Below are 17,745 nucleotides of genomic sequence, written 5' to 3' on the forward strand. Positions count from 1 at the left end.
CTTCACCTTGTCCGCAATTGTATTCGTAAACATCATTAAACCTGTTCAATATGATGTGGTATATCAGTAGTAGAAGTGGTAACCGTGAGTCAAACACCTTTGTCCTGGAAGGAGTGCTCCTCTACCAACGTGTACAACTCATACTTACCTGGCAAGGGAGACACCGTGATCAAGAAGGGCGGTTCACCCAGGGCGAGGCTCAGCCATTGCACTCCGGCTGTGCTGACCCCTGCGAATTTCTCAAATGTGGAAATCTCGATTGCATAATTTCTGGTAGTGGGGGACTGCGTCGCGCTCTCCCTGATCTTGATGTTAAAACAATTAAGGTACATATTTAATTCCATGTGTTTCATTTAACTCTCACTTCTATTGAGTTTCGTGTTGAGAGGGACATTTGTCAACATTTACATGTTCTTAATCAGATGAATGGCTATAGAATGTAGGGTTGTTATAAGTCAACTAAGGCCTCAGAGATACATTTTTGTCTTCTGAAACCCGGATTGTGTGTGATATGTATTGTAGCACTGGTGATTATGCCTGTCAGTCCCGATATGTCAAGGAAAAGGCCTACTTGTGAAGGGATCATTTTGTGCCCCTCATGACGTTTTTCTGGATGAGGTCTTTTATTTGCTAGATTATTAAATCATTTATAGGACAGTTGTCATTTAAGTCCACAGAACATGTCAACCATTACCATGCCACAGTCATTTGCCTGCTCAACCCTTACCATGCCACAGACATTGCCCTGGTCAACCATTCCACAGACATTTTCCCTGGTCAACCATTACCTTGACAACAGACATTTCCCTGGTTCAAACATTACCATGACAACAGACATTTTCTGGTCAACCATTACCATGACAACAGACATTGCCCTGGTCAAACCATTACCATTCCACAGACATGTCCTGGTCCACTTATTCCTGATAAAATCAGTCAAAGTTGAAGTAGTGGCTACTGTTCTCCTCCATATCTGTTGGTCGTATGCCACCCTGTGGTCGATGGTGGAATCATATTTTACTGAGAGCAGAAACAAGCGTGATGAAAACTATTCCTACAACGTCTGGAACGCTACAAAACACCAGAAATAAGTGGTGTCTTTCGGTTGGCTGTGTGCACGAATGTGATTTCAGCCATTTTGGTACATCGCCTACTTGTGTGTAACCAGACGGACATTTAGACAAGAATTCAATGTATATAGAATTTATGCCGTGTTGCATGATGAGAAAACAGTCGGTCCGTGATATAATATAGTAAAACAAAATGTATTGCTTTTTCTTCACCTTGTCCGCAATTGTATTCGTAAACATCATTAAACCTTGTTCAATATGATGTGGTATATCAGTAGTAGAAGTGGTAACCGTGAGTCAAACACCTTTGTCCTGGAAGGAGTGCTCCTCTACCAACGTGTACAACTCATATACCTGGCAAGGGAGACACCGTGATCAAGAAGGCGGTTCACCCAGGGCGAGGCTCAGCCATTGCACTCCGGCTGTGCTGACCCCTGCGAATTTCTCAAATGTGGAAATCTCGATTGCATAATTTCTGGTAGTGGGGGACTGCGTTCGCGCTCTCCCCTGATCTTGATGTTAAAAACAATTAAGGTACATATTTAATTCCATGTGTTTCATTTAACTCTCACTTCTATTGAGTTTCGTGTTGAGAGGGACATTTGTCAACATTTACATGTTCTTATCAGATGAATGGCTATAGAATGTAGGGTCTGTTTATAAGTCAACTAAGGCCTCAGAGATACATTTTTGTCTTCTGATAACCCGGATGTGTGTTGATATGTTACTGGTAGCACTGGTGATTATGCCTGTCATGTCTCCGATAATGTCAAAGGAACAGGCCACCCTATTGTGAATGGATCATGTTGTGCCCTCATGACGTTTTCTGGATTGAGGTCGTTTATTTGCTAGATTATTAAACTCATTTATAGGACAGTTGTCATTTAAGTCCACAAAAATGTCAACCATTACCATGCCACAGTCTTGCCCCTGCTCAACCATACCATGCCACAGACATTGCTCCTGGTCAACCATTCCACGACATTCCCTGGTCAACACATTACCTTGACAACAGACATTTCCCTGGTCAACATTACCATGACAACAGACATTTTCTGGTCACCATTACCATGACAACAGACATTGCCCTCGGTCAACCATTACCATTCCACAGACAGGTCCCTGGCCACTGATTTCCTGATAAAATCAGTCAAAGTTGAAGTAGTAGGCTACTGTTTCTCCTCCATATCTGTTGGTCGTATTGCCACCCTGTGGTCGATGGGTGGAATCATATTTACTGAGAGCAGAAAACAAGCGTGATGAAACTATTCCTACAACGTCTGGAACGCTACAAACACCAGAAAATAAGTGGTGTCTTTCGGTTGGCTGTGTGCACGAATGTGATTTCAGCATTTTGGTACATCGCCTACTTGTGTGTAACCAGACGGACATTTAGACAAGAAATTCAATGTATATAGAATTTATGCCGTGTTGCATGATGAGAAACAGTCCGGTCCGTGATATATATAGTAAAACAAAATGTATTGCTGTTTTTCTTCACCTTGTCCGCAATTGATTCGTAAACATCATTAAACCTTGTTCAATATGATGTGGTATATCAGTAGTAGAAGTGGTAACCGTGAGTCAAACACCCTTGTCCTGGAAGGAGTGCTCCTCTACCAACGTGTACAACTCATACTTACCTGGCAAGGGAGACACCGTGATCAAGAAGGCGGTTCACCCAGGGCGAGGCTCAGCCATTGCCACTCCGGCTGTGCTGACACCCTGCGAATTTCTCAAATGTGGAAATCTCGATTGCATAATTTCTGGTAGTGGGGGACTGGTTCGCGCTCTCCCCTGATCTTGATGTTAAAAACACTTAAGGTACATATTTAATTCCATGTGTTTCATTTAACTCTCACTTCTATTGAGTTTCGTGTTGAGAGCGGACATTTGTCAAAATTTACATGTTCTTATCAGAGAATGGCTATAGAATGTAGGGTCTGTTTATAAGTCAACTAAGGCCTCAGAGATACATTTTTGTCTTCTGATAACCCGGATGTGGTGATATGTTATTGTAGCACTGGTGACTTATGCCTTCATGTCCCGATAAGTGTCAAGGAAAAGGTTGGCCTACTTGTGAATGGCATTCATTTGTGCCCTCATGACGTTTTCTGGATTGAGGTCTTTTATTTGCTAGATTATTAACATCATTTATAGGACAGTTTGTCATTTAAGTCCACAGAAAATGTCAACCATTACCACTGCCACAGTCATTGCCTGCTCAACCATTACCATGCCACAGACATGCCCCTGGTCAACCATTCCCACAGACATTTCCCCGGTCAACCATTACCTTGACAACAGACATTTCCCTGGTCAAACATTACCATGACAACAGACATTTTCTGGTCAACCATTACCATGACAACAGACACCCTGGTCAACCATTACCATTCCACAGACATGTCCCTGGTCCACTTATTTCCTGATAAAATCAGTCAAAGTTGAAGTAGTAGGCTACTGTTTCTCCTCCATATCTGTTGGTCGTATGCCACCCTGTGGTCGATGGTGGAATCATATTTTACTGAGAGCAGAAAACAAGCGTGATGAAACTATTCCTACAACGTCTGGAACGCTACAAAACACCAGAAATAAGTGGTGTCTTTCGGTTGGCTGTGTGCACGAATGTGATTTCAGCATTTTGGTACATCGCCTACTTGTGTGTAACCAGACGGACATTTAGACAAGAAATTCAATGTATATAGAATTTATGCCGTGTTGCATGATGAGAAAACAGTCGGTCCGTGATATAATATAGTAAAACAAAATGTATTGCTTTTTCTTCACCTTGTCCGCAATTGTATTCGTAAACATCATTAAACCTTGTTCAATATGATGTGGTATATCAGTAGTAGAAGTGGTAACCGTGAGTCAAACACCTTTGTCCTGGAAGGAGTGCTCCTCTACCAACGTGTACAACTCATACTTACCTGGCAAGGGAGACACCGTGATCAAGAAAGGCGGTTCACCCAGGGCGAGGCTCAGCCATTGCACTCCGGCTGTGCTGACCCCTGCGAATTTCTCAAATGTGGAAATCTCGATTGCATAATTCTGGTAGTGGGGACTGCGTTCGCGCTCTCCCTGATCTTGATGTTAAAAACAATTAAGGTACATATTTAATTCCATGTGTTTCATTTAACTCTCACTTCTATTGAGTTCGTGTTGAGAGGGACATTTGTACGTATCCTCTCGATCCCATACCTCCCTTCCACCCCATTTATCTCACTATATTGTTGTGAAGCGTCAGACGACTCACTCTCACTATCCTCCCCAGAAGAATACTCCACCATCTCTACACCTTGTTCATCTTCAATTGATTTATCAAACTCTACCTTTCTCTTAGAATTAGACCCTTCACCACCCCTTAAATTCTTCCTTTTACTCCTCGGTATTTTGAAACATCCGCTTCCTTTTCCATTATTTCAATCTCCTCTTGACTTCCAATTTCATTTTCCAACACCACCTCAGCGACAGCAGTCGCAATCTCACCTACGGTTTCCCCTCCCTCTTTGTTCTGATCTACCACAATTGCCCCCGTATCCACACTGCCTTCCTCTCCTGCTTTTCCAACCACATCTGCCCACCTTCTCTCTTCTCCTGTACCCTTATTATGTTCATTCCCTCGCGGTGGTGCGTTAGTTGCACTCGCACTAAAACTACTACCAGGCTCAGCGCGCTCATTTCGGGACAACTACGCACCAAATGCCCCTCTCTTCCACATCCAAAGCATTTCATTGATTCAGTAGATGCATAGAAGACATAATCAAATCCATCAATCTTAAAGCTAAACGCTAAATTCAGTTAATCTCCTTCCTTTTTTAAAATCATATGCACTTGTCTCCTATGAGACACGACATGTTTCAACAACGGAGATTTGCATCCAAAAAGAACCTTCTTTATTGTAGATACTATTTGACCATGGCGCGATAACTCTCGCTCTAACACTTCATCTCTAACAAATGGTGGCACGTTAGAAAGCATGACTTTCTTCGCAGGATTCATAAGCGGAAATACCGGCGTCTGTGTCTCCCGCAACACAACACCCCTCTCAACTATTTTATTCACCTTTTCAATTGAATCTAAGAATATCACTACAGCGCTATTCATCCTTGAGGCTGATTTGATGCTATCATACCCAATGATAGCACCCACAGCCAAGCTACATTCTTCCACTGAACACCCTGTCGCAGCAGGAATCTTTACTCCATGCCTCCGACTAAGTTTTTCAAACTCTCCATTTCCGCGAGTGGCCATAGCAACCAGCCCCACCCGCTGGTTGTGCCCTCGCGAAAAACCAACCTCAAAGATCCCACCACCCCTATACGTGCTTAGTGATAGTTTAAACAAGATACCCTTAAAACAACTAAACTAATCAATATATATATATATACATACAAAACCCGATAGAGTGAAAAAAGAAATTCCATTCGCTCTCACAATCACCCCTGCTTGACGACTCACTCCCAGCATGCACTCCCAGCATGCACTCCGACGATAGAGAGAGAGAGAGAGAGAGAGAGAGAGAGGGTGAGAGAGAGAGTGTGTGAGAGAGAGAGAAAGTTAAGGGCTGAATAAGAAAGGAGAGAGAGAGAGTCAAGGGCTGAATAAGAAAGGAGAGAGAGAGAGAGAGAGAGAGAGAGTCAAGGGATGAATAAGAAAGGAGAGAGAGAGAGAGAGAGAGAGTCAAGGGCTGAATAAGAAAGGAGAGAGAGAGAGAGAGAGAGAGAGAGAGAGAGTCAAGGGATGAATAAGAAAGGAGAGAGAGAGTTAAGGGCTGAATAAGAAAGGAGAGAGAGAGAGAGAGTTAAGGGCTGAATAAGAAAGGAGAGAGAGAGAGAGTCAAGGGCTGAATAAGAAAGGAGAGAGAGAGAGAGAGAGAGAGAGAGAGAGAGAGAGTCAAGGGCTGAATAAGAAAGGAGAGAGAGAGAGAGAGTTAAGGGCTGAATAAGAAAGGAGAGAGAGAGTTAAGGGCTGAATAAGAAAGGAGAGAGAGAGTTAAGGGCTGAATAAGAAAGGAGAGAGAGAGAGAGAGAGAGAGTTAAGGACTGAATAAGAAAGGAAAGAGAGAGTTAGGACAAGAATGAGGACAAGAGAGAGAGAGAGAGAGAGAGAGAGAGAGAGAGAGAGAGAGAGAGAGAAGGAAGTTCCGAAGTTCCAAATTGAGCAGCTGCTGAAAAAGAGAGAGTCAAGGGATGAATAAGAAAGGAGAGAGAGAGAGAGAGAGAGAGAGAGAGAGAGTCAAGGGCTGAATAAGAAAGGAGAGAGAGAGAGAGAGAGAGAGAGAGAGAGAGAGAGAGTCAAGGGATGAATAAGAAAGGAGAGAGAGAGTTAAGGGCTGAATAAGAAAGGAGAGAGAGAGAGAGAGAGAGTTAAGGGCTGAATAAGAAAAGAAAGAGAGAGTTAAGGACAAGAATGAGGACAAGAGAGAGAGAGAGAGAAAGAGAGAGAGAGAGAGAGAGAGGGTGAGAGAGAGTGTGAGAGAGAGAGAGAGAGAGACCATAATACAAGAAACAGCACTTCTATTGCAACATTGTAGCCAACATCACCAGCGTTGCTATGGAAATTGTTTACCCACCAGACATCCAAACAGAGAAAGCTAAGAAAAGTTTCAAAGGTTTGTTGATGGGACAGAACCATGAATGCCTGTTTGCAGATCTTACCAGTTACAAAACAAAAGCAAATTTAATCTTTAATACCAATCGAGGGAACATATGGAAAAAGGTTATTTGCAACCATTTCCCTTTCTCAAAAAAGAGGGGCATCAGCCAAGGATGTCAGATCAGCATTTTTGAAGAAGCTGACCAGAGCAACACATATCAAACAGTAAACTTATATAATAATGGAACTGTATTGATACAAGGCAATGATTCAAGCCTCCAGGCTTTTGAGAATAGGTTTGCTACCCTAAAAGCAGACGCTGACATCATCTCAGAAACTGAGGAAAAAGTCAAGGAGGGAGATGGAGAAAAGCAGACCCCAATGGTCTCTGTGACCCAGCAGGAAGCCCTCAATGTCCCTTTACCTACCTCACCTGCAACAGACAGAGTCAAGGACATGTCCATTTCAATAAGAACACCTGCTATGCAACGTTTCCACAACACCCTCTCTCTAGTCGAAGCAGAGGTCATAGAACTCAGAGAGAACAAGCTTCAAGAGGAGGACACTGTCCAGAAACTAAAAGAAGAGATGAAACAGTTCAGGGAGGAGAGCAGAGCATCTATTGCTAAATTAGAAAGCAGAATGGACAAGCTGAGTCAGACAAATGATGACCTCAGAGACCATCTGAGCACAACAAGAAAGGAGCTCAAACAAAAAGAGAGGTACATTGACACCCTCAACCGGCAGAGAGTCATTGTGTCCTCTGCATCTAGAGAACATGTCCACCAGCTTGGTACAACGCAAGCAGAACCTGAGACCAGCATGGCCTCCACCACACAGCCTGATGACACTGCACCAGCCTACCAGTCTGCTCCAGCCCAGGTCAGCCAACCAGCCTCTCAGTCTGCTCCAGCCCAGGTCAACCTACCAGCCTCTCAGTCTGCTCCAGCCCAGGTCAACCTACCAGCCTACCAGTCTGCTCCAGCCCAGGTCAACCTACCAGCCTCTCAGTCTGCTCCAGCCCAGGTCAACCTACCAGCCTCTCAGTCTGCTCCAGCCCAGGTCAGAATACCAGCCTCCCAGTCTGCTCCAGCCCAGGTCAACCTACCAGCCTCCCAGTCTGCTCCAGCCCAGGTCAGAATACCAGCCTCCCAGTCTGCTCCACCCAGACAATCACCGACAACTGCAATCCTAATTGATTCAAATTAGGATTGCAGTTCTTAAGTCCAGGAAAGATGATTCCCTAGACACCAGGTGTATAAGTTCTGGTGTCCTACAACTGAGAGTGCAATGCAGCTACTCAGTCAGACCAGGATTGACACCCCTGACAACATCATCATCCACACTGGCACAAACGACCTTCATGCCAAAGGTGAAAATGTATCTGGGGCATTGAGAAGAGTGGCAGAACGGGCACAGGCTATGTTCCCAACAACCAATATAGTTGTGTCCACCCTCCTACCAAGAAAGTTGATTGACAAAATAAATCAACAGATCACTGTGGACTGTGCCTCACTGCTCAACGTCAGAACGGCTCACCACCCCACTCTGACATGTCAACACTTATATGATAATATACATCTTGATCAGGACAGTATCAGAACCTTTGCCAAGGACCTAAAAGATGCAACACTTGGCAGGGACCCACACACCCATCACCCCAGCAACAAAGGTCCCCCGCCCCACCTTCTGAAACAACAGTACCTCCACCATCCCCAGGAGAAAAGAGCCAGACATAGCAAAAAAAGAGCCAGACACAGCACATATTTACCAGACCAGACCCGCCTCAGGACAGCACAACTAGACCCGTCCCATCACAACACAGCTCTACTAGACCCGTCCCATCACAACACAGCTCTACTAGACCTGGCCCATCACAACACAGCTCTACTAGACCCGGCCCATCACAACACAGCTCTACTAGACCCGGCCCATCACAACACAGCTCTACTAGACCTGACCCATCACAACACAGCTCTACTAGACCTGGCCCATCACAACACAGCTCTACTAGACCCAGCCCATCACAACACAGCTCTGACCACTACTCCAGGGTCGGTCAGAACACTGCCCTTCAGGGAAGTAGACCACATGATGCAGTCCACACCATGTATCAGTCAGATCATCAGCCTACATATGCTGAGGTAACCTCTGGCAGAAGACCCCTAGAACAATCAGAGATAGGAGAGGTGCGCCAACTACTGCAACTAATATGCAGACTACTGAGCTAGACAGTCCCTTTAATTCACACACGGGCATGCACACGCACACACACACACACAAACACACAGGGTTGCAGATTGCATTGTACTTATTTTATGTGCAATATTAATCCATTCTTATTAATTTGTTTACAAATATTCCTAAATGTATTGACACCGGTATTGTAATGTAATGGTGTGTGCGCGTGTATGTATGTAAATATGTATGTATGTATGTATATATGCATATGTGTATGTATGCATGTGTGTATATGTGTATATATATGTATATATATATATATATATATATATATATTTTTTTTTTATTCGATGTACTTTACTCAAACCAGTGAATATCACTTTATAAATGAGATCATTAACTATCAGCTCTTGGAATATCCAGGGCCTATACTCTTCACATTTTGGTTATAAAACAACAAATCCAGAATTGATTAAAAACATCAAGCGACAGGACATCATAATCCTACTGGAAACATGGTGTCGTGGAGACATAGATACTCAGTGTCCCTCAGGCTATAGAGAAAGTTCACTACCATCAATCAAACATAAAAATGTTAAACGGGGCCGAGACTCGGGTGGAATCATCATTTGGCATAAGCAGGACTTAGCACTGAATGAAATGAAAAAAGGTACCACTCACATTTGGCTAAAACTTAACAAAGGTACAATCTATTGTGACAATGATGTATACATATGTGCAGCTTATGCTCCTCCTTCAGATTCATCATATTATGATGATCAGTTTTTTGACAATCTCCAGACAGAAATCATTACATTTCAGGCGCAGGGTAAAGTGCTTCTTTGTGGAGATTTCAATGCAAGAACAGGTTCTGAGCCTGACTACACTGATGCGGGAGGTAACCACCACATATTTGGACACCCCTCCTTGTACAGTAGCCCTATTATAAATAATAGGAACAGTCCTGACCAAATACTGAACAAAAATGGCAAAGAGTTAGTACATCTCTGTCGAGCCTTAGGCCTGTACATGCTTAATGGTAGAATCAGAGGGGACTCTTTAGGTCAGTTTACTTACTGCTCAGCTCTTGGGACAAGTGTAGTCGATTATGCCATCACTGACATTGACCCCTCCTCCATTAGTGCATTCACTGTCAGACCACAGACACCATTGTCAGATCACAGTCAGATCAACGTGTTTCTGAAGAAATTAACCGGCAATATTCATTCAAAAAAAACAGCCCAATAAACTCTACAACATAAACCAATCGTACAGATGGGCTCCAAACAGTGCAGAGAGATTCATTGAAACATTGAACTCAAATGAAATGATGAACTCTATACAGTTTTTCAATAACTCACAGTACCAAAACAATAAAGATGGTGTCAATTCAGCTACCCAAAACATCAACTGCATATTCCAAAAAGCAGCATCAGAAGCAAATTTGAGAAAACCAAAGAAATGCAACATCAGAAGCAAAAATCAAAATGTTTCTGACAAATGGTTTGATAATGAATGTAAAACAATTAGAAAACACCTGCGACAAATGTCAAACAAAAAACATAAGCAGCCAAACAACCCAGAGCTACGATATGAATACTTTGAAACTCTGAAACAGTATAAACATACACTGAAATGCAAGAAATTGAATTATACCAACAAGACACTTGATGAAATTGAAAACGCAATTGACCAAAATCAGTTCTGGGACATGTGGAACAATTTGAGCACAACAAAGCCACAAGAATTAGCCATACAAGATGTAGGAATTTGGAAAACTTATTTTGATAATCTATACAAAAACATCCCACAAAAAGGCTTACGACAGAACCAATTAGAAATTAAAGAAAAATTGAACATCCTTGAATCAGTCATTAAAAACAACCAAAATCCATTAGATTACCCAATAACACAACAAGAACTAAATGAAAAGCTAAAATCTATTAAATCAAAAAAGGCTTGTGGTGTAGACAACATCAGAAATGAAATGTTGAAAAACAGCACACCTGAGTTGCAAAATGCTGTGCTTAAATTGTTCAACATGGTTTTAACTTCTGGCTGCTTCCCTGAAGTCTGGAACCAGGGGCTCATCTCCCCTGTCCACAAAAGTGGAGACAAATCAGACCCCAATAATTACAGGGGAATTTGCGTCAACAGTAACTTGGGAAAGATTTTCTGTAGCATTTTGAATTCAAGAATTCAAACCTTTCTTCAAGAAAAAAATGTAATAAGTAAATGTCAAATTGGCTTTCTTCCTAACCATCGCACTACTGACCATATATACACCTTACACACACTAATTAATAAACACGTCCACCAACAAAAAGAGGGCAAAATCTTTGCTTGCTTTATTGACTTTAAAAAAGCATTTGATTCGATTTGGCACGAAGGGCTATTCTACAAAATTCTACAAATTGGGCTTGGTGGTCAGGTGTATGACTTAATAAAATGTATGTACACAGAAAACAAGTGTGCAATAAAAATCAAAAACCAAAGAACATAATTATTTTCACAAAGTCGAGGTGTGAGACAAGGCTGCAATTTGAGTCCAAATCTTTTCAACATTTATATCAATGAATTAGCAGACATGGACCATTCTCCAGCCCCAGGACTCACACTATTTGACACAAAGGTGAAATACCTGCTATATGCTGATGACTTGGTACTTCTATCACCAACTAAAGAAGGTCTTCAACAAAACATTAATATTCTGGAGCAATATTGCCATAATTGGGCCCTGGCAGTAAATTTCCCAAAAACTAAAATCATGATTTTCCCCCAAAAAACGAGATGTCAGAAACACAAATGTAAATTCACCCTGAACAACACCCTAATTGAACACACAAAAAATTACACCTACCTTGGTCTGACCATATCTGCATCGGGAAACTTTAATGTGGCAGTGAATGCACTCAAAGAAAAAGCCTGCAGAGCAATATATGCAATAAAAATGAAATTATTCAATATCAACATCCCAATTAAAATTTGGACTAAAATATTTGACAGTGTAATCCTACCAATAGCACTTTATGGAAGTGAGGTTTGGGGACCACTCAATAAACTGGATTTTAAAATGTGGGACAAACATCCAATTGAAGCCCTACATGCAGAATTCTGTCGGAAAATCCTACAAGTCCAGAGAAATACACCAACTAATGCATGTAGGGCAGAATTGGGCCGTTTTCCAGTAATAATGAAGATACAGAAAAGATCATAAAAATTTTGGCTCCATCTAAATTCAAGTCCAAATTCGAGTCTGCAATTTAAAGCACTTCAAACCCAAGAGCTGAGCCCAGAAACGAGCCCTCTCAGTCAGCTGGTGTTGGACCTCACCAACCAAGCTGACACCAGCACTGCTTCAAAAGAAAGAATTCCAATAAGCAAAATCATGAACCAATCAAAGGAATCATATTTACAATACTGGAAAAACGAAACAAAATCCCAAAGCCGACTAAATTGCTATCTGACCCTAAACAGAGAATATGAATTGGCTGATTATCTCTACTCTGTCAGAGATACGAAGCAGAGACAGATCCTTACCAAGTACAGGCTGAGTGACCACCGATTGGCAATAGAAACCGGCAGACATAAAAAGACATGGCTACCCAAAGAGGAGCGTGTATGTGGTCACTGCATGACAGGGGAGGTAGAGACAGAGATGCACTTTCTCCTTTACTGTGATAAATATTCCTCACAAAGAGATTCATTATTCACAGAAATGACTACATATATTCCACATTTTTACAAATTGAACCCAGAGGAAAAACTAAGAATACTCATGGGCGAAGGAGCAATGGCTCCTCTTGCAGCCAAATATGTATTTTCCTGCCATAGCCTGAGGGACACTGAATAATAACATCTGCATTTGAAACAGTAACTTACTTATTATTACTATTATTGTTATGACTATAATTATTCATGTTTATCATTCCAAATATGGGTGGCCCTCAGATTACACAGATCCACAAAGAATTCGAAAACAAATCCAATTTTGAAAAACTCCCATATCTACTGGGTGAAATTCCACAGTGTGCCATCACAGCAGCAAGATTTGTGACCTGTTGCCACGAGAAAAGGGCAACCAGTGAAGAACAAACACCATTGTAAATACAACCCATATTTATGCTTATTTATTTTATCTTGTGTCCTTTAGCCATTTGTACATTGTTAGAACACTGTATATATATATAATATGACATTTGTAATGTCTTTACTGTTTTGAAACTTATGTATGTGTAATGTTTACTGTTAATTTTTGTTGTTTTTCACTTTATATATTCACTTTGTATGTTGTCTACCTCACTTGCTTTGGCAATGTTAACACATGTTTCCCATGCCAATAAAGCCCTTGAATTGAATTGAATTGAATTGAATTGAGAGTTAAGGGCTGAATAAGAAAGGAGAGAGAGAGAGAGTTAAGGGCTGAATAAGAAGGAGAGAGAGAGTTAAGGGCTGAATAAGAAAGGAGAGAGAGAGAGAGAGAGAGTTAAGGGCTGAATAAGAAAGGAGAGAGAGAGAGAGAGAGAGAGTCAAGGGCTGAATAAGAAAGGAGAGAAAGAGAGAGTTAAGGGCTGAATAAGAAAGGAGAGAGAGAGAGAGTTAAGGGCTGAATAAGAAGGAGAGAGAGAGTTAAGGGCTGAATAGGAAAGGAGAGAGAGAGCGTTAAGGGCTGAATGAGAAAGGAGAGAGAGAGAGAGAATCAGTCATAGAGCCCATTGCCCTTTATGGTTGTGAGGTCGGGGGTCCGCTCACCAACCAAGACTTCACAAAATGGGACAAACACCAAATTGAGACTCTGCACGCAGAATTCTGCAAAAATATCCTCCGTGTACAACGTAGAACACCAAATAATGCATGCAGAGCAGAATTAGGCCGATACCCACTAATTATCAAAATCCAGAAAAGAGCTGTTAAATTCTACAACCACCTAAAAGGAAGCGATTCACAAACCTTCCATAACAAAGCCATCACCTACAGAGAGATGAACCTGGAGAAGAGTCCCCTAAGCAAGCTGGTCCTGGGGCTCTGTTCACAAACACAAACACACACTACAGAGCCCCAGGACAGCAGCACAATTAGACCCAACCAAATCATGAGAAAACAAAAAGATAACTACTTAACACATTGGAAAGAATTAACAAAAAAACAGAGCAAACTAGAATGCTATTTGGCCCTACACAGAGAGTACACAGCGGCAGAATACCTGACCACTGTGACTGACCCAAAATTAAGGAAAGCCTTGACTATGTACAGACTCAGTGAGCATAGCCTTGCTATTGAGCAAGGCCGCCGTAGGCAGACATGGCTCTCAAGAGAAGACAGGCTATGTGCTCACTGCCCACAAAATGAGGTGGAAACTGAGCTGCACTTCCTAACCTCCTGCCCAATGTATGACCATATTAGAGAGACATATTTCCCTCAGATTACACAGATCCACAAAGAATTCGAAAACAAATCCAATTTTGAAAAACTCCCATATCTACTGGGTGAAATTCCACAGTGTGCCATCACAGCAGCAAGATTTGTGACCTGTTGCCACGAGAAAAGGGCAACCAGTGAAGAACAAACACCATTGTAAATACAACCCATATTTATGCTTATTTATTTTATCTTGTGTCCTTTAGCCATTTGTACATTGTTAGAACACTGTATATATATATAATATGACATTTGTAATGTCTTTACTGTTTTGAAACTTCGGTATGTGTAATGTTTACTGTTAATTTTGGTTGTTTTTCACTTTATATATTCACTTTGTATGTTGTCTACCTCACTTGCTTTGGCAATGTTAACACATGTTTCCCATGCCAATAAAGCCCTTGAATTGAATTGAATTGAGAGAGAGTTAAGGCTGAATAAGAAAGGAGAGAGAGAGAGTTAAGGGCTGAATAAGAAAGGAGAGAGAGAGAGAGTTAAGGGCTGAATAAGAAAGGAGAGAGAGAGAGAGTTAAGGGCTGAATAAGAAGGAGAGAGAGAGTTAAGGGCTGAATAAGAAAGGAGAGAGAGAGAGAGAGTTAAGGGCTGAATAAGAAGGAGAGAGAGAGTTAAGGGCTGAATAAGAAAGAAGAGAGAGAGCGTTAAGGGCTGAATAAGAAAATACAGAGAGTTTAGGACAAGAATGAGGACAAGAGAGAGAGAGAGAGAGAGAGAGCGAGAGAGGGGAGCGAGAAAGAGACGTACAAGGCCTTGTCATCTTCACTTGGAGCCTCTAATTAATGTCACCTAGGATACAGGAGAAACCTCTACTTCTCAAGTTAAAGGCCTGTGGGAGGTGTTTGTGTGTGGTAGAGTGTGCGTTTGGGATTTGTTGGGATCAAAAACTAAACACAAAACCAATAGATAGCCAACAGGTCAGTGAATAAAATACATTGTGCTTCCACCTCAAACCTATTGGCTTTGGGTATAACTCAGGGGTGTCAAACTCATTCCATGGAGGGCCTAGAGTCTGCAGGTTTTATTTTTTTCCATTGAATTAAGACCAAGACAACCAGGTGCTGGGAGTTCCTTACTAATCAGTGATCTTAATTCACCAATCAAGTACAAGGGAGGAGCGAAAACACGAATACACTCGGCCCTCCGTGGAATGAGTTTGACACGTGGTTTAACCTGTGAATGTCATTAATTGACCAAGTTACTATGGGAGACAGAGGATGTTTTCTGACCAATAGAAAGTTCCCTGAAGGTTTTCAGAAGGTTACATCCTAACATTACAAACAGTGGCCAAATATTTATCTAAGCCTTAAAGGTCAATGATGAATAAGAGAGAAAATGTCCTTGAAGTTCCCAGGCGGTGTATCCACAGTAGCAACCTTTAATACAATGAATGTTCTGGAAAATTTCCAATATAAAACCGCTCTAAGAAAACTACACTCTACTATAGCCCTGAGATCATTTTGCAGCCATTTTACAAATATTCTGGAGTTTCCTCGACCCTAAAATCCCAGTTCTTTGTAACTGTGTGTGTGCCAGACTGCAGGCAGGGTGCATGCCTCAGAGCATGTGCAGGCTTGTGTTTGTGCATTCGCCTGTACCAGTGAGCACTCCATCGGAGTGTGTGAAACTTCCTAAAGAGACCAAGTGGCTCCTCTGTTTTCCGTTGTGGTCTGGTCCGAGCTTCCCCTTCCCAGAGAGGAGCTGAGAGCTGAGTCCTTATTTCCCTTCGCTGTGGTCATGTCCGAGCTTCCCCTTCCCAGAGAGGAGCTGAGTCCTTATTTCCCTTCGCTGTGGTCTGATCCGAGCTTCCCCTTCCCAGAGAGGAGCTGAGTCCTTCTTTCCCTTCGCTGTGGATGGTCCGAGCTTCCCCTTCCCAGAGAGGAGCTGAGTCCTTCTTTCCCTTCGCTGTGGTCTGATCCGAGCTTCCCCTTCCCAGAGAGGAGCTGAGTCCTTCTTTCCCTTCGCTGTGGTCTGGTCCGAGCTTCCCCTTCCCAGAGAGGAGCTGAGTCCTTCTTTCCCTTCGCTGTCGTCTGGTCTGAGCTTCCCCTTCCCAGAGAGGAGCTGAGAGCTGAGTCCTTCTTTCCCTTCGCTGTGGTCTGGTCTGAGCTTCCCCTTCCCAGAGAGGAGCTGAGAGCTGAGTCCTTCTTTCCCTTCGCTGTGGTCTGGTCCGAGCTTCCCCTTCCCAGAGAGGAGCTGAGTCCTTCTTTCCCTTCGCTGTGGTCTGGTCCGAGCTTCCCCTTCCCAGAGAGGAGCTGAGTCCTTCTTTCCCTTCGCTGTGGTCTGGTCTGAGCTTCCCCTTCCCAGAGAGGAGCTGAGAGCTGAGTCCTTCTTTCCCTTCGCTGTGGTCTGGTCCGAGCTTCCCCTTCCCAGAGAGGAGCTGAGTCCTTCTTTCCCTTTGCTGCGGCGATACTTTATCTAAGCTAAAATTATTGATCACCTCTCTCTGCTCTGCTCTCCTCTCGCCTGCCAGATACACAGAGACATAATGTACCCTACATATTTCATAGTGGGGGCTATTTTTGAAACTTGGATCTTTAAACGGCATGAAAAATTGAGAAGGACCAGTGCATGGATGGAAGGAGGGAGGGAGGGAGGGAGGGAGGGAGGGAGAGAGGGAGGGAGGGAGGGAGGGAGGGAGGGGGAGGGAGGGAGGGAGGGAGGGAGGGAGGGAGGGAGGGAGGGAGGGAGGGAGGGAGGGAGGGAGGGAGGGAGGGAGGGAGGGGAGAATGACCCAGGGGCGAAGAGAAGGTGGGTGAGAAATACAGATGGGTAAAGAAAGATGTAGAAGGGGGAGATAGAGAGAAAGAGGACGGAACGGGAGAGAAAGATATGTCCCCCTGCCCAGTGCTTTCCATACTGGCAACACAACACTCTCTCTTGGGGGAACAGCGTCACTTCATTGCAGGGTGCCGCGTGTGCATCTGAGGGCCAATCAGAGCTTCGGTGCTGCTCGGGAGTCATCAGTGCTTTCAGCAACTTAAAACCCTCACACCAACTCCCCCCTATTTCTAACCCTAAAGCAGAGAACCAGATCAGAGGCCAACAGCATACAAACACAGACACATACATACACATACAAACCACATGCAGACACACACTCACATAAACACACACACACAGACATACCCTCTTGGTGAGTTGTGTGTCCATCATGAAGTTGTGGACGTGTTTCTCCGCCTTGGTCAACTCCAGCTTCCTTGCTACCACGGCAACCACCAGAGCTGTACAGCCCGCACCCTGAGAGAGAGAGAGAGAGAGAGAGAGAGAGAGAGAGAGAGAGAGAGAGAGAGGAGAGAGAGAGAGGAGAGAGAGAGAGAGAGAGAGTGAGTGAGTGAGTGAGTAAGTGAGAGATGAGAGTCAACACAATCTGTCAATCAGTGGATCTCAATTAGGAAAAGCGAGGGAAAAGAAAGGCGTGTATCATCAACAGTCAACAAGGATGGAGGGAGTGGGAGAGAAT

The 17,745-nt window shown here is 43.2% G+C and overlaps 1 protein-coding gene and 4 non-coding genes across 5 annotated transcripts in view; 4 read left to right on the plus strand and 1 right to left on the minus strand.

Annotated features, from left to right (window-relative positions):
- Nucleotides 1-17,522, minus strand: part of LOC109885397 (small conductance calcium-activated potassium channel protein 3) — a gene marked incomplete at its 5' end in the record, with an annotated part of 41,071 nt that extends 23,549 nt beyond the window's left edge. The window contains 1 exon segment of the mRNA XM_031787406.1: nucleotides 17,412-17,522. Coding sequence (XP_031643266.1) covers nucleotides 17,412-17,522 — 111 coding nt within the window.
- LOC116353185 (U1 spliceosomal RNA) lies at nucleotides 141-304 on the plus strand. Its single transcript, XR_004202553.1, has one exon. It is a non-coding gene; the product is annotated as a U1 spliceosomal RNA (small nuclear RNA).
- Nucleotides 1,417-1,580, plus strand: LOC116353184 (U1 spliceosomal RNA). The gene has a single exon (XR_004202552.1). It is a non-coding gene; the product is annotated as a U1 spliceosomal RNA (small nuclear RNA).
- On the plus strand, nucleotides 2,706-2,870 carry LOC116353188 (U1 spliceosomal RNA). The gene has a single exon (XR_004202556.1). It is a non-coding gene; the product is annotated as a U1 spliceosomal RNA (small nuclear RNA).
- On the plus strand, nucleotides 3,996-4,157 carry LOC116353186 (U1 spliceosomal RNA). The gene has a single exon (XR_004202554.1). It is a non-coding gene; the product is annotated as a U1 spliceosomal RNA (small nuclear RNA).
- Nucleotides 17,523-17,745: the final 223 nt, after the last annotated feature.

This window comes from Oncorhynchus kisutch, linkage group LG13 (assembly GCF_002021735.2).
Source record: "Oncorhynchus kisutch isolate 150728-3 linkage group LG13, Okis_V2, whole genome shotgun sequence".
NCBI lineage: Eukaryota > Metazoa > Chordata > Actinopteri > Salmoniformes > Salmonidae > Oncorhynchus > Oncorhynchus kisutch.